This window comes from Eucalyptus grandis, chromosome 11, assembly GCF_016545825.1.
Source record: "Eucalyptus grandis isolate ANBG69807.140 chromosome 11, ASM1654582v1, whole genome shotgun sequence".
Taxonomy (NCBI): Eukaryota; Viridiplantae; Streptophyta; class Magnoliopsida; order Myrtales; family Myrtaceae; genus Eucalyptus; species Eucalyptus grandis.
In genome coordinates this window covers 1,590,385-1,616,554 of record NC_052622.1, presented here as the reverse complement: position 1 = coordinate 1,616,554, position 26,170 = coordinate 1,590,385, and the positions used below count along the sequence as shown (strand labels likewise).

Sequence of the window (26,170 nt, the reverse complement as noted above, 5' to 3'; positions counted from 1 at the left end):
TGTTGCGTGGATCCACCCGTGAACCGGACCGCCTGGTCCTGGTCCTGGTTCCTGGTGGATCCATGGAACCGATTTTGACGCCAACATGGGCAGAGGAGCAACAACGGCGGCGGCGTCGCCGAGGCTCGTGAGGAATCAAAGACGAAGGGAGCTGGGACCGAGCGCGTCGGCGAGGGGGCGAACAGAGGCGAGGAGCGGTTGTGGCGAGTGGCGACCCCGGCGCGAGGGGGCGGACAATGGCGGAGGAGGAGCAATGCGGCGGCGGCGTGGATGCTTGGTGAGGAACCGAAGACGAGGAGAAGAGATTGAGGAAGAAACATAGAGATAATCAAAGACTAAGGAAGAAATTGGAAGAGAATCAAGAGATGAGACGCAAATTAGGGCTTCGTACCTTGTTGAGTGACGGAAAAGGGCTCGCCGGCTCGGCCGAGAGTTCTTGCGAGAGGCGAAGGAGCAATGCGGTTGGCGAGTGGTGACCGGCGTGAGGGGGCTGATAGTGGCGAGGAGGAGCAGCGGCGGCGGCGTGGATACGGGGGTGGAACCGTGGAATCGAAGACGAAGAGAAGGAAAGGAACAGAGAGAATTGAAGGCTCAAGAAGAAGAAACGCGATTAGGGCTTCGCGAATTAGGGGGTAGGGGCAGGGGGCTTCGCGAATTTTGTTTTTTGTTTTTTTTTTTTTTAATTATAAATAGTACCGGTCCGGTCCGGTGGGCGGGCGGGCGGATCCGCCCACGGAACCGGGAACCTGACCGGTTCCACCTAAGTTCTCAACAATTGGACTCGGGAACCGGACGGTTCCCAAGAACCGCCGGGCCCGGCGGTTCGGTCCGGTTCCGGGCGGTCCGGGCGGTTCCCGGGTCCAATGCACACCCCTACATGATACCAAGTTTTTGGTTCTTGTGAGACCTCTGGCTGCCAGATTCAGTCAGGGCTCAAGCTAAAACATTGGTAACTACCCTACTTTCCAATACCCAACATTGAAGATGAACCTTGTGAACAGTGCAGTTGAACGACGGGCCTGCAAATGATTTTTCAAGGATGGAAGGCCCGTGAAAGCAAATCATGGGCTGCCACACACGTTTCAGTCCATCGTTCCTCCCTAAAACATGGTCTCAACTTTCATATTCAACCCCGAAGATGTTGGCGACCTGCAACTACGTGCACTGTACTGCACCTGATCTTGGAATTTGAATGAGAATTCAGGCGGGCTCTTATTTTACAAGCAGGTGTAGATTCTGAATGTTCCGGTCAATGCATTTTCATATGATTATGAGTTCTGTGAACGTACATCTGTCCATGTTGACTGCACGAATGCTGCATTTGGCAATACATAATCCCAGAACACGATCTGCATTAATTTAAAGTAAGCGGCCTGCGCGCTGAGATGCATAGACTTTCCTACTATGGAATCCGAAGGATAGAGAAATTAGATCTATGACAAAATTTCAAATTCCTCAGAGAACAGGATAATTTCCCTCGAGATAACAATTTGAGAGCTAACTCCATCCCAGCGGTTATCTAAGTCAATACCCGAACCCCCAGATCGGCGAAAGATCCGGTACCTTCAATTCCATCACCAAGTCCGGGGGTGGTTCGTTCTTGACTTGATACCACCTTGTTCTTCTTTTCCGGTACCTATGCGTTTCCATTCATTTCAGTCCTCTATACTTTATGTTATCTTATTCCATACATAGAGTAAATCAATCTAAAATTAACAAGAAAAAGCAGGAAAAAAAAAATGAACTAGGACATTTGCAATGAGGTTTTGATCCTCTGGATTGTGCGCGAAAGGAGGTTGTGCACAGTCTCGACTGACTCGGCTGTGAGCTTCGCAGCAGGAGTGCTGCTCACAAGGATCTGAAACCCGATTGTCATTAGGCACCCCCTGCTATCAGCTGTTCCTATGAGACTTTCATCGGGATTCTTTAGTCCATCAATGTGCGACGGACTGTCTGGGAGCAACGCGAATCCAGACGGTAGGAGAGCGACGCTGTTCGGGTCTCCGCCACTCATCACTGATTCAATCACTGTTATGTCCACTGGAGCATAGGCTATGAGGGAGCCGGATGCATCTGTCCACGTCTCTTGCAGAATCACCATGCTTGTGTCGCTCGCGCTGAGTGCCTGCAAGTCATCGGTAGGCATATTCGTTGAAGCAAAAATAAGAAAGGAGGGGGAGCTACGAGATTTAGCATTAATCAACAAGCGCTTACATTAGCACGGAGAAGAGAGACGCAATTGTCACGCCTCGGACCCTTAGCCACATGGACTATCTCTTGCATCGGGCCACCGTGGGATAATATATCCCACTCGCTCCTCAACTGCTCGTTGCGCACAAAGTTGAATACTGTCTCGTGCGCTATGGGCATCCAAATGGAAGTAGCTGCACTCAGTACAATCCCGGGCGGCTCGCCGGGTCTACCAGCGTTTTTTCTAGTCGTTACCCTCACATCGCCATTCATGTTCCCGAGGTGAAGGACTTCCCAGTTGTGCAGCGGTGAAGCACAGACCCCCGAACAGAAATTATCTGTCATACGTTGTGCCAGTTTCAGCATATTTCTCCTTCCACTGGGATTCATTCCTGTTCAAAAAATATTTAGTCTCAAATAATGCTAACTATATGAATAAAGCTTGCGACGAGTATAAGAATTTATGACCTGAACCATCTTCATTAGGGTAGGTAGATGACATGAATGTTAGCAAGCACTCACAGTGCCTCTGTAGCGAGGCAATCCACCTCTGAGCACTGAATCCCATGCCGGAAATAAGGAAGGAATGGTAAAGAGGGTGAACTGCAGTTCCATCATATTCTGAATGTTCGATCCAAGTTACCTGAAATTCACCATTCTCTATGTTAAATATGTTGCGACTCTAGCAACAAAAGCCAACTTCATACTTCTCAAGTTACTTAGAAGTCTTGATGTACTTTCAAGATTGCATCATTTGCACTATGTTCACGCTCCATTAATCAAGAAAATCCTCCATCACCTGGGACTTCTTTATCTCACTTAAGCTTGACGAAAAGTCAAAACTTGCATTAGTTTTTATCCCCCCTTCCAGCAGAACAAATAAAGTGACTGGTGTAGAATAATTACCAAGATGCAGATTAGACGCTGCTAAAGCAATTCATAAATTAATCTCACAGCATGTTCCTGTCTGGAACAATATCACTTAAATTGATTCAGTTGCAGAAGGCCTCGCGAGTTGTGAGCACGTTGCACATACACATGGAGGATAAATTTATTCAGCAACTTAGTGTCTAAGGAGATTCAAACAAATTAAATATGTGTCTGGATCCAGGTCGTATAGTCTCGCTGTCAACAGGACATGGGACAAATTTAAAAATGAGAAAAGGAACAGGAATAGAAGCATCAAATACATACTTTATGCAACAAAGATTGAGAGTCTCAAGGCCTAGACTAAATAAAGTATAAGATGCAGCTTAGCCTATCCATAAATAAAAAAACAGCACCATGGATTTGCCCGCTTCGATAAGCCCCAGTGGAATAGTTAATTGGAGACAATCTACACTTTGGAGATCGAAAAAAACTATATAATACATAATGATAAGAGGCATCATTCAGTAAACTATTGGAGAAAGGCTAAGATTCTCCGGCAAATTAGTCCTGCGCTCTGTAGCTGGAGTCTCTTAGAAAGTCTCACGATTTTGGGCAGCGAAATTGACAGAGTGAACAAGTGTAAAATTGGGTTCATTTAGACCATCCAACAGAAATCTAACTATGGTGCAATAATATCAATGATCTTGCTCGATACCTCTAACAAAAATAGTACCTTTAAGGCAAGAGCAAGACACGCAAAGAAAACCCAGAACTATAAAGTTCAATAAAAGAGAGGTATTTCCTTACCAAAAAAAAATAAAAAATAAAAGAGAGGTATGGTAAATATTCAATATTGGCAATACCTTGGAACAGCCATTCGGCATATCCTGTAAAACACATCCAGAAGGAAGCCTCCTACAGTTGGCGGAACCACACGGATCCGAACTGTCTTGGAGCATGCCAACGGAAACATCGACCACCGCCCACATACCCTCTCCATGCTGCTTACAGAACCTAAGAAATCTCACTTGGCGCAAAGGAACCAACGGTGAAAGCACTTGAAATTCAGCATGCATCTACAGTGCAAACAATAGCGAGTCTTGTTAGTTCTGACATACTAGATGAAAAAGAGAGTACTCAAAGCAAAGAAACATACCACTTGCAGAGCTCCATTCCTGTTTCCTCTGATTCCACTCGACATTACTTCGATGGTGGATGATCGAGCAACTATGCAGGGAAATGTTTCCACCCAACGATTCTGTATAGAGAAAAGGGTCGGGAAATCATTTGAGGACAGACAGAAATGTAAAAAGATCAAACAACTAGTACAATATGATAAGGAAATCAGTTCAATTAAGTAAGGACTCGCCGTATCAGATCATTAAAGCTAAGAATGCAGTTCACGGGGCATCAAAACAGTTGGCTACAACTGGAATGGAAGAAGAGACTTAAAACTCGATAGGCAAACGACATATTTGTCAAACTCTGTGAATGCAATGAGGCTTTATTAGTTAGTAATATTCAAAGTCGTGCACCATACCACGTCCATCAAAATCTCTATAACGGCCAAGCTGTTGATGGGGACAATACTGGTCTCCCTTGATGCCTCGGTCACCACTTCACTGTGCCTCGCACTGGCAAGAGGAGTGAATAACCGTGAGTACTCCTCGTGGTTCAATACTTCTTTTGCTCCGTCCAAAGTTCGCAGCCAAAGGCAGGAATTGGGTTCAGCCATCTTGATCAATTCATTCATGGAAGCTATTGCAACTTCAACGTAAGCCGATTTTTCAGTGGACAATTGATTCCTACCCATCGCAACTGCTGGTCTAGCATAAGGACTAACTGGGGAAGCATTCGACATTCCATCTAAAGAGCTTATTCCCATTGGCAATGCGGCAGTGGCTGTGGTTGAAACGTTGGGAACGTGCCCCTGGGCGGAGAACTCCGGACCACGATTGGACCTTGAAGGGCTCGAGGGAAGGAGTGCAGTGGGGGGTTGTTTCCCCAAGAACTTGTCGGTAAGAGCGCGAACCCGAGCTACTTCCTCCTTCAACCGAGCATTCTCGACCCTCAGCTGGTGCTCCTCGTACGACACCATGCCGGCGCCGTTAAAGATGGCCGTGCCGCCGCAGTTGCCGCAAATGGGATTGGCCAGTTTGCTCCGCATCGCGTCGTTCTCGTTCCGGAGCCTATTGTTATCGTCTCTCAGCATAATATTCTCATGGCGCTCCATTTGAGTCTGGTTCAAATTATCAACAACACGCCTCAGTCAAATGCCAAAAAAGCAATCTTTATGTTCATACCAAAAAGACCGATCGAGACAAAAAAGTGGCTTCACCTTCATCTGGGTCCGTCGGTTCTGAAACCAGAACTTGATTTGCTTGGACTCCAAACCAAGCCTCCTGCTCAGCTCCAACCTTTGTTTCTCATCAGGATGAGGACACTCCTTAAAGAAACTAAAGGGACGGGAGGAAAAAAGTTGAGATTTTTCATCCAAATTGAAGAAATTTACACAAATGGGTTGCTAAAACATTGGAAAAGAGAATCGATTACGCTTCAAGTTCTTGAATTTGATGTGGGCTATGGCGGTGGTACTTCTTCCTCTTGCGGGGAAGAACTCCTGCTTCTTCATCAACAGCATCATCCTGATCGTCATCCCCAGAAGCTCCATCGAGCTGGTTGTCGCTCCCGGAGCCTTCGTCCTTCAGCCTCCCCAGGAAGCTTCCCTCGAATGGCTCGCCGAAGCGGTCGATCTCACTCTGCCCCTCCATTGTGGCTCTCTGCAGAGTGATCTCGTACAACAGAGACATGCTGTCAGGACACCTTCTTGTAGGAGAAAAAAGTGGGAGGGGAGAGAGAAAACTCCCTATTGCATCACTCAACACTCAACTGAGTTGCGAAGGTGAGATCATATATATATATACGGGACTAGGAGCAGTACAGAATTACATAAAGCGAAAAGAAGAAAAAAGATCACCCTTTTTTCTTTTTGTCAACTCCCTTTATTCCATGCAGAACTTAACCGAGTCAACCCCCTCCCTCTCTCTCTCTCTCTGGGAATGGGTTCCCGATGCAGATACAAGACAAGTAGGTCCGTGTATTGTTTCGATGGTTCAGACCTGTGTGTGTGTGTGTCTCTCTCTCTCTCTCCCCCGGGGAAATTTTGACGGGAAAATTTCAGGAAAAAGACATTTTACGTAAAGCAAATCACGGAGGCGGGGCGGGGACTCGGATGCGCAAAGCTCTAAGATCGTTCTCCCCTCCCTTCAATTGCTTTGACCGATGGCTTGTCGGCATCACAGGAACTCGGTAAGTGTGAAGACAAAAACCCCTTTTTCTTGGGTGGCATGTGAAAAAGCAGAAGGGAAGAGGGGTTCTAAAGTCGTGACTTCTGACCCCCCCCCCTCGCCCCTTTCGTTTCGTTTCACACCGTTTGCGGACAAAACACCAGAGAGAACGCACAGACAGAGAGAGAGGGACTGGAGTGTTTTTATCTGATTAAAAAGACCACCTTGACCTCCTCGCATTAATTTGCATAAAAACACAGGCTCAGGTAAGGTAAAAAGGTACCTTTTTTAACTCGACGGGAAGCCCGGGAAACGTCCCTCCCACCACATCGTGAGATTGGACGTGTCAAGACTTCGAGGCGCTTTGCGGCCCCGCTCGTTCTCTCCCTGTGTTTTCGTGTACAGAAGGTGAAAATGATTAAAAAGAGAAACGATAGATAAATAAATAAATGATATGACGGGGGAAAAATTGGAGTTCTCGAGGTTTGGAGCTGACTTACAAGGGGGACCACCGAAGGCGGAGAGTGAAAAACCAGCTCTTGCGGACTAAAAAAATATGTCCAGGGAGAAACGGAAGAGGAAAAAGAAAAAAAAAAAATTCTGGGATTTCTTGGTAGTATCAAAAGCTCAGAAACCCTGTTTTGATCTGGTCCCTCGCACGGCAAACGGCAGCAGCAGCAGCAGCAACAATGGCCGTCCCTCTCCTCTTTCTCTCTCTATCTGAAAAATTGCAGAGGAGGGAAATTTATATAGGGAAGGAAGGGAGGGGCTCGTGACTCTGGAGACACGGGGAGGAACTGACAGAGAAAGAGAGAGAGAAAGAGAGGGGCTCTTGGCATTCTAACAACATGCGGTATCGCTCTCAAAAATGTACTTGCCCATACATCATTTTCCTTCCTAATTCACTGAATCCTGAGTGAGTTCTTCTCCCTTCTGGTCTGGGAATTTTGACCGAGTTATAGATGCGTGAATGTGATGGAAAACCAATGCATCTCCCACTGTATAATTAGTTTGGAGCAAGCGCTTCTGATAACCGATAGGCGCTCGCAGGACCACGCCACCCATCGCGCCTCGAGGATGCTTATACGACACTGTGGATGCGAAGGAGTAAATATGGAATGTAATCCGATTATGGCCATGAGATTTTCCCATATATGAACAAATCATCTAGTAATGGCATCTCATTAATTGCAAGGCGAAACAGTTGAGAATGAGCATGACAACATTGCATAATAGAGTCAAACCTCGTCGGATGCTAAGGGAACTCTATAGTTTTTGCTTGCTTGTGTCAACAGAAATTTTAAGTTCAATTTCGGGGTGGATGCAAATTCTAATTGGGATCCATGAGAGATAATCATTTAAAAAATGCGCATATTCTCACGGTTTTGTCTGATATAGACATACCTTTTTGTAGGAAAGCAATGGGCTTAAGCAATGTAAAATTGGTTAGCTTGGCTAATTGCACGCAAAAGTTCAATCTTTGAGATCATATTTTTTAGAAAATCTACATATACTAGCTAGTGTTTTATGGATACCTGGTGAGTGAAATATAAGTTAGCTTGTCCCAAGACATGAAAAATTAGTAAAGTAAAGGGTGATAAAACTACAAATTACAAGCGAATTAATCGTTCGGAAACTAACTCTTCTCATCTCCAAAGCAACCATATTTTAACTTAGCATGTGTATTCTGGAGACTTACTAGTAAAATCCTGCCAATAGTAATAGCAACCTCGCTTTTTTAACTCCTGCGTTTGGTTGCACTCTTGGAATGTAAATTGGAATGCCCAATTCTTTCTTTTTATTCAACCATAATATTATTGAATGAAAAAATATATAAAAAAAAGCATATGATTAAAATAACAAAACACATTAATTATCTGTTTTAAACTCATACGAGAACATAGATGTTTATTAAGAAATATTAACTATTATTAATTACTTGTTAGTATAGATGACAGGTAAAATTAAGTAATTATCTAGTTCAAATTAAATTGTACTGTGAAGTATTCTTTTAAAAGAATAATCAAGACCTTCAATTAATTATAATATGATTAATATTGAGTAATTGACAGTTATAATTAATACTTAATAGATACCAATTGCGATGCTATTCTATTAGTATAATAACTACTAAGGAGTTAATGATTAATGATTAACAAATTTAAATTATGTTCGAGAAATATCAATTATGATACTATTAATGCAAGTACAGTCTAAGGTAAATTTATTACAAAATTCTCATTCCATTCTATTCCTGCAATTCTTGCGCTCAAGCACAAGAATTCTTACTCCACTCCATTCCAATACTTTACCCACCAAAGATATTGAAATCATCGTTTCAATCCATTGCAATATTTGATTCCATTTCATTCTATCATACCAAACGCCCATCACAGTTTTGCAAGCGTAGTGTTCAAAAGGTAAGAATTTGATATTGAGGCACAATCATAAGTGAAAAGTAATCTATCATTGTGGACAGTTTTCGAAAAATGTTATTTTATGGATCTGAATATATCCTATCATGAACTTTTCTTTTGCAAGTAAGTTACCTTCCTGAAAAATAAAATGTGCCTCGATAGAGATGATGACTTTTCTATTAAGATACCGGATCATTTATCTAATATATCTATTGGTTCGAAAGGTAAGGCGATCAATATTGGAGTACAAATCATGAGTGAGAAAATAATATGTCATTATGAATAGTCTTGAAAAATGAGATTTTAAAGTTCCAAATCTTTCATGTCATGAACTTTTTCTTGTGAGTAAATTACCTTCCTGAAATATATAACACGCGCCTCATAGAGATGATAAATTTTCTATTAAAATATTGAATCATCTCTCATGTATCTAGTGTACAAAATGAGTCTGTTTCTTGGACTATGAGCTCTATTGACACAAATGAAATCTAATGATGTTCACATAGTTTTGCAATGTACTTGATTGAGCTTGAACTAATATCATGATACATGTCATTTAACCTTTCTATCCACAAGTGCCGCAAGGATAATAACCATTCTATTCTAAAAATCATTCTTTGGGTAAAAATTGATTTTTCTATTTCTACTCCATGGACGAGTTTTGAGCAAAAATTCGCATTTAACAGCGATACAAAATTTCTGTTCGTAAAAGAGAATTTCATTTGATAACGATACATCCTCTCGCGAGTAGCAGTTGGAGGCGGCTAGTGATGGAAGTCAACGATGAAAATAGTTTTTATTTATCATTTTTGTTTCAGAAATAGAAAAGTTAGAAATTTTTACTTTTGATTTTTGTTTCAAACATATTTTGGGGGTAATTTTTTTCCATAAATAGAAAAATAAAATTGAGTTATTAAATAGATTTATGTTCCAAACGTGTTCCCGGGACATAAAATAGAAAAACTGACAAACACGATGATCATCACATGTGCCTTGATACTTCACAATTTTTTTGGCTTTTATTTGAAATATAAAAGCAGGATAGGTAAAAGTGTTTTGGAATTTATGTCATTTAGTGGTAGACTAGTAGTACTTTAAATCGATATTCTGCATGTTCTAATATTTCTTTTTTGTATCTCTCACAGGTGAAAACACGAAGAGAATAATTGGGAGTAGCAAATTTAGGAAAAAGATAAGTGACATGTCATACCTCTAAATTTTAGACATGGCCTTCGTTTTCTTCTTTTTTCCCCCTTCAGACTTTTAAGTCTTCCTAATACTTATTGACTTTCTCTTTAACATTTGAGAATCTTATATAAATCCTGCAACTCAATCTTTGAAGTCAAAATGCGAGTTTCATAAATTTTGACAAACGATGTAAAGTTCAACGCAAAGGTCAACCGATTCAGAAGGGGGCCCAAAACTTGATGCGCAGCCTCTTTTCAAGTAGATCGTAGGATGATAATTATGATTCCTGATGGATTTTATTGATTGAGTGGGATTACTGTCGAAGTGCATATGTTTGAGGGAAATGAGTTTTCATGAATTAATTTTAGAGATCTTCATGCTTATAATTTGCTCAAAATGATCAGTTAACAGAAAATAATATATTGTTAGAGAAAATATACATGCCAGCGAATTCCTAATCTGAAAAATGGGATAATTTTTTCTTTTTAAAGATGATTTCTTGAAAATTATTTTCTTTTATCACGAAATTTCCCCTTAAAATAAACGTACATCAATTAGAAATATTTACTCTTAATAAATCAACAAAAGTCGAGAACGTCACCAAACAAATCAACACCAAAGTGTAAATAGTTTATATGCATTATGTTTGAAATAATCACAAAAATTCTATAGTAGAAACAATTAGTAACATTTTACGTACTTTCAGAACAAGAGATCTTGTGACCCGTGTTCAAGTCACCACACGACCATGGCGCTCTGATTAAGGCTCAATTTGTTTTGTGAAAAATAATTTCCGGGAAAACATTTTTCGGATTTTCCGGTATTCGCTTCACGAAAAATGAATTCCTTAGGGAAAATATTTTCCATCAAAGGAAAAAAGTCTTCTAAAGTAGGGGAAAATGTTTTTCACTTTTGAAAAGTGGAAAACATTTTTCTCACATAATCTCTCTTATCTCACACTTCTACAAATCCCCACTTCCTCCTTCCCTTTCTTCTTCTTCTTTTCATTTTTTTATGTCAAATTATTTTTTAAATTGACTTAGAACCAGGGAAGGAGAGTAAATTTACTGCAGGTATACATCCCACAGCGGGCGAACAACCCCGTTCAAGCCCTTTAGGGACAGCCTTTTAGCAGGAAATCACTTAGCCCTTTAGTTCAGAGCCTAGAGACACTCAGAGATGCCAGGATGGAAACGTTTTTAACCTACCCAGGCTGCATTTCTTGAAGAATCCTACCAGGCTGGAGAAGAAGAAAGAGCTTAGAAAGCCATGGAGAGATTTTCACAAGGCACACATTTTACTTCAGGGGACTCTGAACAAAACATTACACCCTCCTTGCCTTATATAGGCAATAAGAGGTCACAAAGACACACAGGGACCTAGCTCACGGGTCCGAGTACAACAGGGGCACCGAAAGGGAATTATTCGCACACTATGAACAGTACATTCCCTAGCCTAGTGCTACAGTAAAAGTGAACAGTTATTTGCTACAGTGAAACTGTACGGACTCAACGGTCTCGTCCATCACGAGCATTGTAACTACACACTGAGTCATCCGAATTGTTTTCTAGGAGATGTGCTTCGTACTTCTGTTCAAGGGCTTCAAGGTCTTCTGGTGAGAGGATTTGGTTCAGTCTTGACGAGAATGCTTGTTCATGAGCCCAATGTGATGCTTCTTCTTCAGCCCAGCTTTGTATTTTCATCTTCTTAAAGGTCCTGGAATTCTTGGCCGAGGCCAATTGGATGGCTCGCATAGAAAGATTTATCCATGCTTTGGAATTGTTCGTAGGGATCCTGGGACAGAGGTCCTCCAAAGCGTGCATAAAGGTCCCTGGGTGGATTGGACGATGTCGTCTTCACTTGTCATTTCTGTGCTCTTGGGACGATGAGGCTTGTCTCGTATTGTCCGAGTGCTTCCTTAGCTTCGGTGCTAGATCATAATGATCACACGTAGTGGGTGCATTATTCTAAATATCTTCGGGAATGGTCTTGTTTTCCTGACATAGGATTCTTTGGAGTTCTCGATATTCGTTTTCACAGAAGAGTCGAACGTATCTAGGATAAGATTTGTAAACCGAGCTTCTCGACTGCTCAAGTTAGGTTTATAGGATGTGGTTCCTATTTCCGGTGGTGCATTGAGAATGCTTCCATTATTTCTGCAAAATTCCAAGGACGTCGAAAAACAGGATGGTATGGACTTGTGGTTTGGCGTCATCGATCTCAGATTCTTTTTCTAAGTCTTGTTTCCAACACGTAGGGGGATAGAACCAATTTAGAAATTCTAAAAGATTTCTATCACATTCATTTTCAATGTTTCTTCCGAGCAAGAATATCCTTGTGAGGTTAGCAATGAATCTTCTGGTTGGGATTTCAAAAGCTATTAGATACTTATTGTTAAGTACCATAATAACGTTTTGAGCCGCCAGAAAATCATCTTCCTTCCAGATAAGAGGATGAATGAATGGATAATTTTATTTAACCCAAAAGGATAGAGAATTGAACCTCCATTGAATCTCGAATAGGTCTCGTGTGGTTTTGCCACATGAGGTTCTCCGGTGTTCTCGGCAAGGTCTGTTGCGTTCGGATTTGCTGGATAATCTCCCGGGGTATTTCCAGCTTTGTGAATCTTTGATGTTCTCGATTTTGTATTTTACTCCATGGTTGAGCATATGGAAAGCAGGCCTTTTGATATACATGTTGATCTCGGCTGGTGCCTTTGGCCTTGATAAGAAGTCAAGTACATTCTTCTTTCCAGAATATGCTTAGTTTCAAAGGAGTATTTTGAAAACCATTCAGTCCACCTAAGGTTGTGAATTTGGAATCTGCTTTTGTTTAAACTTGGTCATCCGAGGGAAAGATGCCATGTCTAATTCCACCAGAAGTGGTGGCTAATAAGATGAAACTCAAACTTTTGATTCCATTTTTATCGCTAAGATTTCTTTGAAGGTGGAATGGTAATGCATTTCAGCTTGAGAAAACTTTCCACTCTTATGGGCACAGAGAAGTCTCTTACCATCAATTTCTTCAAAAGAACAGCCGCCCAGTATTCATCATTGGCGCGTTTGAGAATTCTTTTGCTCGTTGACGGTATTTGTAATGGTAGAAGATTCTGCATAATCTCTTTGAGTTCAGCAACTGCTTTGGTCTGAGCTTTTCCCCAAGATGGGGAATTCTTCTTTAGCATGGATTGCAAAGGAATCAGAAGCTTTGCAATATTTGGGACAAAAACCCTGAGATAGTTAATTATCCTAAGAAATTGCTGGACTCGTTTTGTTGTGAAGTTATCCCGAGGAAACTTCAATAATTCTTGAGCGATATGTGGCCCGGGTAATATGTACCTTTGTTAAGGTGCATACCAAGAAATTCAATCTCTGTCTGGGCAATATTCATCTTCCTTTGCGAGAGCATAATACCATGCTTCTTTACGATTTCGCAAACCGCTCAAGGAGTTGGCGGCAGACTGTTCATCAGACTATAGAGCAGAATATCGTCAATATATACAGCTGCACTTGATAGAATTGGTTGGAAGATGCGACACATGGCCTTTTGGAATAGGGATTGTGCTACCTTTAAGCCAAAAGGAAGAACTTTCCATTGGAAATGTTGGTTCGGAATACAGAATCCTGTCTTGGATTTGTCTTCAGGATGGATGTCCAATTGCCAAAATCCAGCTTTAAGGTCGAATTTGGAATAGATGTGGGCTTTGGTTAGACCACTAAAGAGTGAGTCTCTAGATGGTAAAGGGAATTTATCGTCTTGGAGGAAAAGATTGAGGGGTTGGTAGTTAATTACCAATCTCATTTTCCCTCTGTTTTGCTCGGCACGCTTATTGACATAAAAGGCTTCACAAGCCCATTGTGAGTTAGAAACTTCAATAAGGCCTTGTTGCAAAAGTTCTGAGCATTCCCTTTGGGCTAAAACCAAATGTTCTGGTTTCATTCCCATGTGGCTCGCCTTGGTTGGGTTTATGTCTTCATTTTTTTTTAAAGGAAGGCGAACAAAGAACTCCAAGTTTTTCCATAAAGGATGAGAGCACTTTTGAGCAAATTCTGCATGGGATTCTGAACAAGATTCTAGCAGTTTTTGCATAATTGGGTCTAGTAGACTCATTTAAATGGAAAACAATCTCTGGATATTAACAAATTCAGAGAATTGATCTTTATATCTAAGACCTTTTCCAGGAATGATGCGAAGCTGGGAGATTTGAGTCATGATATCCCACCCAATTATCAGATCTTTATTGGGAAGGTTAGATCCAAAATCTTTACGCTTATGGAACATCAAGGGAAGAACCGAACACACAGGAGTGGTTCTAACATTTGTGGAGAAAGTATCTCCGACGCAGAATTGAAGTATCGGATGTAAGGAGTCCAGAATTCTTCAGGAAGAATTTTGGTGTCTAGTGATAGAACAACTTGCTCCCGTGTCAATAAGAGCAATAAAGCTGATAGGCTTAGCAAACTTTGATGTAATGATTTTTACGGGAAGTGTGGACAAAGTGAGTCCGGCTCGAAAATATGTCCAGATTTGGTTCTCGGGGACGATGGTGATATGTGGAAAATTTCTTCACTGAGTCCGACTCGTTTCACCTGGAAGTTTGGTAAGAGGAAATGGCACAAAGAGTTTGGTCGATGGTTCTTCATCGCAGAGAATAAAGATTCAATATCATCGTTTTCGAGAGAAATACCTATTTTCAATTTCCTTTTTCTTTTTCCTTTTTCCTTTTTTTCTTTTATTTTTTATTTTTTTCTTTTTCTTTTCTCTGTTTTCCCATATTCTTCATTTTTTGTTAGTATCTCAAGCTCGTCGATCTCAAACTCGCGTCGCCGATTTGGCAAGCCTCAAGCTTGACGCTCACGTTTGCTAATCTGGGAAACGGAAAATATTTTCTTTACTGAACACCGGAAAATATTTTCCGAAACATTTTCAAGTTTTAACCGAACACCAAAAAATATTGTCATTTTTCGGAAATGGCTTATTTTCTGCAAAACGAATGGACCCTAAATGTGAACGCATCACCTGGCTAGTTGATTTTGTGATCACCAATCGCTAGCAGCCCAAGTATCGAAAGCGGTCGAGCCACGGGTTGCGGCCATGTTTTAAATAGGTATCCAAGTGATTACGGACAAAGGGTACTTATCTCAAACCATGTAACACGTTCCATATTCGACAGAATGAAATAATCCACAGTCTCACAATTCGTCATTTATGCACGTGACATCATTTCACAAATACAACATGCCCAATCCGTTCTCAAATTAATATAGTTTTCACAGAGACCACAATGCAAGATAATTTTTCGAGATGATAAATTAATATCATTTCCATGATTTTAATAACTAAATTATTATGGATAAGTACTCAAAAAGCCCTAAAACCTATTGCGAAAGTTCAATTGAGTCGTTAAACTTGTAAAATTGATACAATCGAGTTTCTATTAACTCCGTCAATTTTTGCTAACAAAAAATACCGATGTCGCCTTTTTTATTACTTTTCTATACATGTGGTATTGATGTGGCACTCACCAAGACCCACGTTAGAAAAAAAAAACATAAATATTTTAAAAAAAGAATAAAAGAAGAGTGAAATTGCTTCTTCTTCTTCTTCGCATTATCATCATCTATTTCCCATCATCATCTTCATCCCTCCAAAATTAAAAATAAAATAAAATAAAATAAGCCAATTAGTTATTATAAAACTTGTTACTAAACCAATTGAGTCATAAAACTTGCAAAAAAGTGTAATCAAATTTTAAATTTATCAAATTAGTGCAATAAAGTCTTTTCGTTAGCTTTCCTACTTGATTAACGGAAAATGGTAACGTGACTTTTGTTTATTTTAATATTTTCTTCTTTTTACGTGCTGAGGATGTGCCTATAACAACATCATTTTGGTTGAAATCTATTTTTTTATACAAATTTCATTTAAATTAAATAAAAATAACCTAAATTTAATAATAAAAGAGGAGAGAGAGTTGGAAACTAGGCGATGAGAATCGCAAAGCCCTTGCCTAGAAGGGCTAATGATAGCGGAGGAGGGCTACAAAGCCTTCCCCTATAGGGCCCAGCTACCTTCGCCAATTGCAAGCTTGCCCAGTTCTAGTTGAGACTCGACGCTAGCAGGTATTGGCTACTAGCGGCAGCCCTCGGCTAAACCGGCCACTGACCCTCGCCTGTAGTCGGTGATGATGGGGTTGTGGAGGCTAGGGTTTGTAGCCATGTTGCCTATTTTCCAACTCTTTTTAAAATAAAATAATAATTAGCTTATTTTTTTGTTTAATTTAAATAGACTTTTATAAAAAATCAAATTTGAACCAAAATGATGTTATTTTAATCCTACATTTTATATAATAGCCATATCATCGTCACGTAAGAGGGAGAAAATATTAAAAAAAGTCACATCAATCTTTTCGTTAGCTTAATTGGATGAAATTAATGGAATTACACTTTTATAAATTTTAAGATTGAATTGCGTGATAAGTTTTAACACTTCTAATATACTTATTGTTTAAAAATTCTAATGTACTTATTGCATTAGAAATTAGAAAGCATTATTAATAAATTTGCACGATTTTTTTTTTTTTTTGTTTATTTTGTGTGATTTGTGAGTTCTGAAGTTCTCATGAACAAAAAGCAAATTTTCTAAAAAAGGGTCGCAAAGCGAAGAAACGAGAGCAGACGGAGATAAAAATCGAAAATGGAAATGGCGTCGCCCGGGTTCGAACCGGAGACCTTCAGTGTGTTAGACTGACGTGATAACCAACTACACCACGACACCTCTTATTCCTCACTTCTGCATATATTTTATTATCAACACATGTTTTGGGAGAGAGACATTCGAACTCGATGAGTTCACATGGCCATGCAGGTCTCATTGCGCACCCACCCACTCGTTCTCTGTCTTTCAATCCATCAGTCCAACCAGGCAGGAGAATTCCGTAAGTTCCGTTTCGCTGAGGCAGTTGGGATTGAAATGGGAGGGTGCAGAGTCCAAATGCTGGCGTCGTCGTTGCCGCGACTGGCGCCGATGGTGATGATGGTGATCGCGTCCCTCTTATTGCTTGGGGCAGCTGAAGCCGCCGTGGACTGCGCCACGGTGAGAGCGCTCGTGTCGACGTGCTCCGCGTTCATAGCCTACGGGACGCCGGACCCGTACCCGGGGACGCCGTGCTGCGATGCCATGACCACCCTCAACATGGTGGCGGAGCCCCTGGAGGACCGGCGTGCTGTGTGCTCGTGCCTCATGGGCCTCATCAACGCCTACAGCCCGAACGCCACTGCGATCGCTACCCTTGCCGGGTTCTGCGGGGTCTCTCTCGGGTTCAGCATCAGCCCGAACACCGACTGCAACTAGTAAGCCCAAATTCTCTTTCTCTCCCTCTATCTTGGGGATTTTTTTTTTTTTTTTTTTGGGTTATCAGTGAACTGCGAAGGAATTCATGCTCTCCCTGAAGTCATTCAAAAGAAAGGAAAGAAGATTATAGGTTTTTCTACTGTATGTTATTTGTACTAAGTTTCTCTTGCTAGGATATGGAGCAACATTTCTCAGCAAATAATCTCTCTCTCCTGTTTAATGAATGATGCAGCATATAGAGCTGAGGGCTATCGAGAAGTGAATTCGCAGCTTGAAGATAAACGAAGTGCCGAATAAAGAAGGGTATCTTCCTTCACGTCAGCATTAGAGAGGACTGAGAATATGTATTCGATCGCTATTCCCTATAACCACGAAATAAATGAGAATTCCTTTGTAATTCAAATGTTTTTCCATTTTCCTTCTGAGGAACTGGTTGCTTTTGATGATATGAAGGAAGCTTTGATCACGCACATTAGCCATTACTGAAGTTCTGAAGTGTGGCTTCATCTTTAGATGGAAGCATAAAACGTACTATAATCAGCAATCCCTCCATCTCCTTCACCATTGCAATTAAGCTCAAGTAAAAACACATCATATCCAGAGATTTTTTTATGCAGACCCCGTTGCTGATGGATTTCTTCAACGTTTACATAATAGATCCTGGAAGAAAGTGCCAAACACGTCCCTCGATGAACGGATCATGACTTTTGATCCAGTAGAGTTGAGGGGATTGTATGGAATGCGCAGGAAAACTGGTAATGAGTGCTAGGCCATGGCTAAACTGGAAGATTAATTGGAGGTCATTTTCGGCAAATCTGACGTCTTCATGGGTTTCAAAGTTATTTTTCGTTTATTTAGGGACCGATTCATTACACTATTTCAGAAAAGTGATCATTGATCTCTTGCAAACCCTGCACAATTAGATTCAAGGTAAGTGCATTTGAGATATTGGTCAAAGAAACTAGGCTCTAAAAAAATCAAAGACTGATAAAAGCAGTTCGTGAAATTTGGGAACACTTGCCCACAATGTTACTAAGCACCTCGCTGAGCAAGAACGACCATTTTCCTAACAAAGATGAGGGATACCTAAATTCGACTTGGCATTCTTTGCAAATGATGTGAAATTGTACATGATTATACTTTATTAGTTTCTCAAAATAGGGATTGCGAAGTGCAAAGTGGATTGCCTTCTTTGTAACAGACTATTCCTGGCTAGAATTCGACAATCTCACTTGTCATATAGTAATATAGAATATCAATCTCCATAAATTCATTTGAAATTAACTTTCGCATTTCACATGCTTTCCAAAAACAGTTTTTATCTTTATCAGCGATGACAAAGGGTTTCTGGTTGAGCAAGACAATGGGAACGTATATTTAAAGAGAATCACAGAGATCAGTCTCGGAATGACTATTGATACTTGGTACTCTTATCGCCTTATCTTTGTTTCACACCAGAGATTCCATTTCTGTGGTTCGGTTCAATCTAATGCAGATGAATCTGACGCCGAAGATACTCTTCAATTTTTTTAATGTCTTGATGCTTGGATATGTTTCACTGTCGACCATCTGAATGGTTAGGTAAAAAAAATGCCAGCCACGTAAAAACGGCCTTATATATCTTTGATTTTGATAACATTTTTTGAAGTTTCTAAAACTTACATCTTCCCATATGTGCTACATTGTTGTTATCCATCGAACACGTTTATTCCCTTCATTAATCCATTAGCTTTTGTTTTCTCCATCTTTTTTTATTTTTGGTCATATAGTTCACTGTCAATTTTCGAATAGAAGATAGAAGAGCTGCAAGATTGAAAATTTGTTATATTGTATAGGCCATGCCATAGACGTTATTATAATTGCAAGAGCGATTACAAGAATTCTTTTATTTCATAAAAGTGTAGGTGATCCCATCTCTGGTCCACAGGGCATCTGCTGAGTTTTCAGAGGAAACACGCCGGGAAATATCAAACAAAGATAAACAGGAAATGGAAGAAGTTCATTATATTATTCAACTCAGTAGCTTTCATAATATTATTCAACTCATTAGCCAGCGGATCAGCAGTCATCGAGGTCTTGCATCAGTTTCAATCTGCAAAAATGGGAAAAGAAATGAGGTAAGGCGAAAGGTACGTTCAACAACATTGCAATTTCGAGGAAAAAAGAGACTAATAGAACATTTCAATTTCCTTTTTCTTTGTTTTGATTTTACTGAACCGCATAGATCTCTCTTATGATACCAATTCATGTGAAAATATTGTCTGGGATTCTGTTCTAATGCGTGGATTCAATCTTAGACGAGACTGAAGAAAAACTTAAGATGGTAAATTGCACAATTATCATCTGGAAAGGATTAGATTCTGTCCACCGTCACTGGAAAAAAAGAACGATGTTGTGATCGGACACACTAAAAGTACGACGTACCGCATGAGATGGGAGGGAGGTGGCATGCCGAAGGAAGGCTGTTGGCAACGCTAAGAGTGCTGCAGAGGCAGTCGTGGTCCACTGCCTGGAGTGCGCCACAACACTGGGAGCTCGGCCCCCTGCTTGTCCCAGGCACCACGAACGGTGCGCACACATTCAGGCTAGCCATCTGGGTCGGGCAGCTCTGCTGCGCTTGCACCTCGCCCACCTGGGCCTGGACTGCTGCGAGTGCCACCAGGAACATCATTAGCAGCCTGGCCTGAACTGTCGCCATTGTCAGTCGATGATCACCTGTTTTCAGATGGACGAAAACTGCTACTTCACTTTGTTAGCAGATGTGATTGTGTATATGAGCAGCAGGTGCATGAGTTAAAGCCCTATATATACTAGCCTGTGGGTGGGTGAGCGTTTCTTTTCCTTGCATGAATCACCTAATTTGCCAGGGTTTTGAGATCATTCCATCTCCGTTGCCTGCGTTTAGCTGTTGATTCCTGTGGAATGACTGTCAAATTATTTCACGCACAAAGGAAAAGGATAATACCAGTAATTACTTGATTAGATCACTGAAATACGTCCATATAGGCCAGTGTAGAGCGAAATTTCGTTATATCAGAGTCGAACTACATAGAATTATAACAAATCACTCTTATGATTATGACACCCTCAAATACTTGTAGTTTCTCTCACAGACAATTCTATTTTTCCTTGTGAAAAACACAAGATTTTAATATTGATAAGAAGTTTATAATCAAGAATTTTGTGTGGAAAGAAATACAATGATGAGAAATATGTATATATGGTACTCCAACAAATTAAAAATTCAAGGATCTCATATGCAAAGCGGGGTACCAAATTAGATAATTTACGTACATTTGGATGCATGCACTAGTGTACCTTGAGAAAACTTTGCACATGGCTTAATCCAATGGAGCCATGAAATTCAAACCCTCGATCCAGTATTTTTTACTACAAGCTTTTTTTGGTTTTGCCATCCACTTGGGAATAACATAAAAGTTAAAAGCGAAAAGAATCGTCCACAGAATGAAGTGATGAAACTTTTTTTTTTTTTTTTTGGGGGGGGTGGGCAATGTACGAGGTATTCCCTTGCCATTACGATTCAACTGCCTCCTCGGCAAGCAGAAACCTCGAGATCCCAGTCGATTCATGAGAATCCATGCCAGCTTTGATAGGCAAAATTTCTAGGCTCGAGTTCGGTGTTGCCCTAATATCTAGGCTCGAAAGAGAGCTAGTTATTTTACCTAGGACCCTCGTTGCATGCCCCAGAGGATCACATATAGAGTCAAATTTACTTATAGGCTCAAAACATGCGTTGCGACCTTGTTTGAACAAAAAACACAGCAGACAAACTTCGAATTTCAAAGGCATTGTTGTATTCAGAATTAACTGAAGTATGGTGTCGCGGCGAAGGGCAAGAAGGGAGATGAACATTCTTCAACGAACATTATTGATTTCGGGATTACATACAACCAAATTGCGCGTCTACAGGTAACAAATCACTCGAAACCCTAAAAAAGTGAGATCGAACCAAGAAGAAGAGTGACCTATAGGCTCTATAGCACCCAGTTCATCTGTCAAATGCGTGTGTTAAACCAATTGGACCCCTTCAAAGAGTTAGGGTTTGTTGGAACTGGATCTATCTGGAACTTTTCATCATGAAAGAATTGCTGAAAACATGAAAAAAGCCAAAAAAAGAAGAGAAAAAAGAAAACACGGAGAGTGACTTAATTAGGTTCCTAAGAAGAAGTGGAGGATCGGCGGTGATTGGAAGTTGACGGGGCGGTCCAGTAGGACTTGACGGCGAAGAGGAGCTTCTGCCGCACAAGGGGCCCATCCTCGTGGTCGACGATTTGACTGTCGTAGTTCATCCCGTCGAGCATCCTCTTCAACTTCACCAACACGTCCACGTCGTCCCGTAGGATCACGCTCCCTTCCGGCCTCAGGATCCTGTCCATCTCCAGCAATATGTCGTCTGCGTCGCACCTGTTCATACATACATACATCCATCCAAAAGCATTAATTACTGGGTTACGTCAATAAAATTAGAGGGTCGGAGGTTAGATCAGAGAGGAGAAATACCTGTCCTTGTAGAGGGTGAACAACGAATCGGCATGAATGAAATCGTAAGTCCTGGGATAAGTAGACATGGCTTCGCACCTGGTCCAGGATTCAAGAGACAACATTACTTACGACATTGCCCAAGAACGAAAAAAGGTAGATGACAGGAGTTGGCAAATTGCGGGATTTACCAGCTCTGATAAGTCCCGATGAGCCCTCTTTCGTATACGACTCCGAGCGTGTTGACCGGCGCTTCCACGGGGACCACGTTCATGACCCAGACGGGGTCCTCCACAAGCGCCGCCGCGAAGCCGCCCAAGTGGGCATTCATGTCCAGCAGGTTCCGGTACCTCCCGGCCTGCCCCAGTTGATTATTCACCGTCTTGTAGTACGAGACCCTCCGCTTCCAGAGCTCCGCATCGGTTTGGAAGGTCTCCGCCGTGATGCCTGGCACCGTTCCCCCGCTGATCCTGGGCGGGACCGCATTGAGCCTCGCCGGCCACTTCGCCACCTGGCCGCCCGCAACCTCCTCGTCACCGGAGACTTCCGGTAGCTGGGTCAAGCAAGTGTCCATGTTGGTGTACCTGAAAGGAACAGTCTAGTAACTCAGTGCTATTACATCGAGCATTATTTTATTTTTCTCAACATTCATTGTTAATCAGAATAAATAATAGCGAAAGGTTAACAGACTACAAACCATGCTGTATCTGGATCTTGGGTCGGGCAGAACCGGTTCACTTTGCATTGCAAGTGGTTGGTCGGCTTTTGCCAGACGGAGATGTCGCCCTTCTCGATGAGCTTGGTCCAGCACAGGCTCCTGGCCACCCTCTCGATCGAGTTCTGCTCGGACCTCAAGTCGTCTTGGGTCCTATTCCAGCCCCGCCAGTACTTCCTCCACCGGATCGGCGGACCAGACAGGATCCAGTACCCGCCCGGCCTCAGAACTCTGTCCACTTCCATTAAATACGTTCCACCTATTGCACATAAACCAACCGCATAGTCAATTATGTCAGCTCGACTTAGTTCCGATACATTCAGCTGATTACGAGGAAGATTTAGCACGCGAGGATTACCGGATTCGGCCCAAGGAATGAGGCATCGAGAGCAATGGGCCATGTCGAACGCCCTAGACGGATACGGAAGCCTTTTCGATGCGAGGACGCCGATCAGGGCTGGCACTCCTCGCTCGAGGGCGAACTGCACCTGAGCTTCGTGCGTGTCCCTCGGCGCGAACGACATCGTCAGCACGTTCCGGGACAGGAGATAAGCTCCCCAGCTCGCCACCTACGTTTGAACAAGACGATTTAACCCATGAACATTGAAAATCTAACAATTAAAATTCACGTGACGGCCCATTTTTTCCGACCTAAAAACATCAATCCCCATGGTACTGGCAGAGTGGCATGCATGTGGCAGAAAGTCGCCCTCACCAATTGCGACCTAAACGGGATCCTAACGTTATAAATCAAGATTCGATTCCCTTTCAAAGAAGGAATCGAATCGTCGATTAAAAATTTATGATTCCTATGACTCGAGGCGTGTACCGCGGTATTAATTTTTGCCAGCCAGAAATATTTACGTCCCCCCTTCTTCTATTCTATTCCTCCAATGAAAGATTCAACTTGGCGAGTCTAGCCGGGCCAGTCAAACCTTAGGATCCCAAAACTTTTTTAACGATCATTAAAGAAAACAAAGAGCAATCCTGACCGATCCAGTAGTTTTCGCCTGCTTTGGCAACTCGATCCAAAGCAAATCAATCATTAAATGATTTCCGTTATAATGTGTATCGATTGATGGGAGAGAATGCGTATGTCGAACGACGGGAAAGACTCACCCCGCAGCCAGTGTCGATGGCGGTCCGGATCGACCCGTCCTTGAGGTTGATGAGCTCGCCGATGTCGTCGATGTAGGCGGAGGCGCCGTGGGGGAACATGGTGCCGCCGCCGGGGAAGCGGAAGCGGTCGCCCTGGTACTGGATCCAGTTCTGGACCGCCTTCTCCACCGTGAGCTCCTTGTGGGGCACGTTGGCGTACCACGCCAGGTCCCGGCTCGCCGGCCACCGGAACGGTATCCGGTACCCGTAGGGCGCCGGCACCCGGCACTTCACCTTCTCGGTCTTGTCCGGGCAGTGCCGCTCCCGGTATATCAGCCTCGTCCGGTCGAACCGGAGCGACCTCTGCACGTCCTCGCAGGGCGTGTACTCGCTGAAGTTGCCCGCGCACGCCGCGTACGTCCTGGGGCGGTCGTCCAGCTCGGCGTCCGCCGTGTCGTCCTGGCGGTGGTGGGATTCGAAGTCGAGGCTGACGCCGGCGGAGGCGGAGGACGAGGACGATCCCTTCGCGGGGGACGAGGGGCAGGAGACGGCGGCGACGGTGGTGGTGGAGAAGGAGGCGGGGGCGATGCGGCCGCCGTGCTGCCAGATGCCGAGGAGGTAGGACATGAAGCAGAGGAAGAGGACGAAGACCCCTTGGAGAGGCTGGAGTTTTTGATCGTGAGGTAAGAGGGGGTGGCGGAGGCCGGTTTGGCGGTGGGGTGGTAGGGGGCGTAGGGGCCAGCCATTGGCGGCGGCGGCGGCCGGCGGTGGCCTGCAGGGTCAGCCGTGGTCGGCGGCGGCGGCGGCGCGGTGATGTTTTGGTTTTGGTTTTGGTTGGGGAGAGTAGGACTCGAGTGAAGGGAGTGGGGAGAGTTTTAAAGGGAGGGAGGGAAGGTGGAGGGGGTTGACGAGAAACAGGTTATGGGAACAAGTGGGTCATGTGGGGGAAGCAGGCAGGTTCGATTTGCACCTAATTTATTTTATTTCCATCTTTGGATTTTCATTAAATTTCATTAGATTAAAAGTTAAAGAAAAAGAGATCGGCGTCGGTCGGATTACCTGGAAGCCAGCTCGTGCGCATCGAAACAGGGAAAGAATCGCGTCATATATGGTAATTGACGTCACAAATATAAATTTCTTGCCCGATTTATAGAGTCGACAAAAATATGTAATCATATATATATATATTTCTGGGGCGACTGGGGCTGGTTCTGAAAGGGGGAAGTTTAGAAAAGAGACAGAAAAGGTGGTGGTGGGGTTTTATGTAGGGAATTTAAAATATTCGGAAATTAGGACAACTGGGTACGTCCCGATTTGTTTCCTTATTTATGTAATATAATATATGGTTTTTTATTTTTTTATTTTAATTTCCAGATTGGCAAGTGAGATTTTCGGTGGTGGGGGCCCACCTGGAGTTTGTCCCCCCGGTTGACCCTGTCCCAGGTACAGCATGGGGAGACCGTCCGCGCGTTTGTCTTTATCTGGACTCTAGCGTACGAGGGGAGCTCCAAATTACATCATATATTATTTTTTTATTGGATTTTTATTATTATCTCGATTGATTAACTTTTTAATTTCAAATTATATGACAGTTGTATGCCGTCTCTGAATTTTTAAGTTTAAGTTGTCATTATTTAGTGTTTTGTAAGAATTCATAGAGTTCTATGTAATAAAAAAGGAAAATGAAACAACATGATCAAAGGAAATTGATTCTATCTTTTGTTTTTTTTTTTTTTGGATTCGTGAATCGCGATCGAAAGAGACGATAATTTGTGCGATCTCTTTTTAACTTAAACCTCGGGTTTAGTTAATTAGCTGATTGAAATGACACTAGAATATGGCCTAGCTTTCTTGCGGCGGCGGCCGTCCCTTGCCCGACGGTGGCGTTTTCCAGGATGGCATGTTTGGGGCGGTCTTCATCCGGAGAATACGCACTGCATTGATGATGGGGGCGTCAAACAATGTACCCTGCATGTACTTCAGTGCACATGAGTCGAGTCCCACTCCTACAGTAGACCTTCTGACAATCTCAATTAGCAGCTAATTAAACCCGAACCAGTTGAGATCAAGTACTTATATAAAAAGATCAACTTCTAAGTTTTAATAATATTGATTAGTGTTAGTTAATAGAAAAGTATCGAAACTATGGATCTAAGTATTAGAAACGACTTGTTAATGGACTTCAGAACTTCTCGGCATAGTGAATGTATCTAGCTATACAACGTCGTTGTCAATGTATTGACCTTTAGCGGTGCTCAGAGAGGCACAACAAAATATCTACAATTGAATACTCTGTTCGTTACGTTGAAGTGTTAACACTTCCAAAAATTGTTTCTCAAAAAGTCATTATGACATTATCCAATAAGGCCCTGTTTGATAACAGGTTAAATAGTAAAAAATTTTATTCTTTTATTTTTTGGAGTAATTTTGGAACATAATTGTATTTGGTAAAATTTTTATTTTCAGAAATAAATTTCTATTTTCTTTTATTCCCGTAAGTAAATTTGGAACAAAATCAAGAATAAAAAAAAGTTGAACAATTCTAGAATCAA

General features: G+C 42.2%; 4 protein-coding genes and 1 non-coding gene across 5 annotated transcripts; 1 reads left to right on the top strand and 4 right to left on the bottom strand.

Annotated features, from left to right (window-relative positions):
• Positions 1 to 1,377: 1,377 nt before the first annotated feature.
• On the bottom strand, positions 1,378 to 5,921 carry LOC104424397 (homeobox-leucine zipper protein ANTHOCYANINLESS 2). Its single transcript, XM_010036802.3, has 8 exons — positions 5,614 to 5,921; positions 5,399 to 5,516; positions 4,601 to 5,299; positions 4,217 to 4,318; positions 3,924 to 4,136; positions 2,659 to 2,833; positions 2,215 to 2,582; positions 1,378 to 2,125 (listed from the first exon to the last, which is right to left on the bottom strand). The coding sequence occupies exons 1-8, from the start codon at positions 5,868 to 5,870 to the stop codon at positions 1,745 to 1,747; spliced, it is 2,313 nt and encodes a 770-aa protein (XP_010035104.1). The 5' UTR covers positions 5,871 to 5,921; the 3' UTR covers positions 1,378 to 1,744.
• A 10,734-nt stretch (positions 5,922 to 16,655) lies between these two features.
• TRNAV-AAC lies at positions 16,656 to 16,729 on the bottom strand. Its single transcript has one exon. It is a non-coding gene; the product is annotated as a tRNA-Val (tRNA).
• Positions 16,730 to 16,807: 78 nt separating this feature from the next.
• On the top strand, positions 16,808 to 17,305 carry LOC104430965 (putative non-specific lipid-transfer protein 14). Its single transcript, XM_010043670.2, has one exon. It carries the CDS (start codon positions 16,808 to 16,810, stop codon positions 17,303 to 17,305), a length of 498 nt encoding a protein of 165 aa, XP_010041972.2.
• Positions 17,306 to 19,392: 2,087 nt separating this feature from the next.
• On the bottom strand, positions 19,393 to 20,003 carry LOC104426962 (protein 108). The gene is made up of 2 exons (XM_039304599.1): positions 19,730 to 20,003; positions 19,393 to 19,397 (listed from the first exon to the last, which is right to left on the bottom strand). The coding sequence occupies exons 1-2, from the start codon at positions 20,001 to 20,003 to the stop codon at positions 19,393 to 19,395; spliced, it is 279 nt and encodes a 92-aa protein (XP_039160533.1).
• Positions 20,004 to 21,103: 1,100 nt separating this feature from the next.
• On the bottom strand, positions 21,104 to 24,406 carry LOC104424396 (probable methyltransferase PMT15). Its single transcript, XM_010036801.3, has 6 exons — positions 23,640 to 24,406; positions 22,879 to 23,089; positions 22,503 to 22,779; positions 21,997 to 22,389; positions 21,827 to 21,904; positions 21,104 to 21,730 (listed from the first exon to the last, which is right to left on the bottom strand). Exons 1-6 carry the CDS (start codon positions 24,243 to 24,245, stop codon positions 21,484 to 21,486), a joined length of 1,812 nt encoding a protein of 603 aa, XP_010035103.2. The 5' UTR covers positions 24,246 to 24,406; the 3' UTR covers positions 21,104 to 21,483.
• Positions 24,407 to 26,170: the final 1,764 nt, after the last annotated feature.

What these genes read in the sequence shown, in the direction of transcription:
- LOC104424396 (XM_010036801.3), bottom strand. Translation starts at nt 24,245, where the DNA reads ATGTCCTACCTCCTCGGCATCTGGCAGCACGGCGGCCGCATCGCCCCC. An exon ending in CCATCGACACTGGCTGCGGG is followed by an intron (nt 23,090 to 23,639) that starts GTGAGTCTTTCC and finishes GTTCAAACGTAG; the next exon opens with GTGGCGAGCTGGGGAGCTTA. An exon ending in CATTCCTTGGGCCGAATCCG is followed by an intron (nt 22,780 to 22,878) that starts GTAATCCTCGCG and finishes TATGTGCAATAG; the next exon opens with GTGGAACGTATTTAATGGAA.
- LOC104424397 (XM_010036802.3), bottom strand. Translation starts at nt 5,870, where the DNA reads ATGTCTCTGTTGTACGAGATCACTCTGCAGAGAGCCACAATGGAGGGG. An exon ending in CAAATTCAAGAACTTGAAGC is followed by an intron (nt 5,517 to 5,613) that starts GTAATCGATTCT and finishes CCGTCCCTTTAG; the next exon opens with TTTCTTTAAGGAGTGTCCTC. An exon ending in CCCTAATGAAGATGGTTCAG is followed by an intron (nt 2,583 to 2,658) that starts GTCATAAATTCT and finishes TTTTTTGAACAG; the next exon opens with GAATGAATCCCAGTGGAAGG.
- LOC104430965 (XM_010043670.2), top strand. Translation starts at nt 16,808, where the DNA reads ATGGCCATGCAGGTCTCATTGCGCACCCACCCACTCGTTCTCTGTCTT.
- LOC104426962 (XM_039304599.1), bottom strand. Translation starts at nt 20,003, where the DNA reads ATGGCGACAGTTCAGGCCAGGCTGCTAATGATGTTCCTGGTGGCACTC.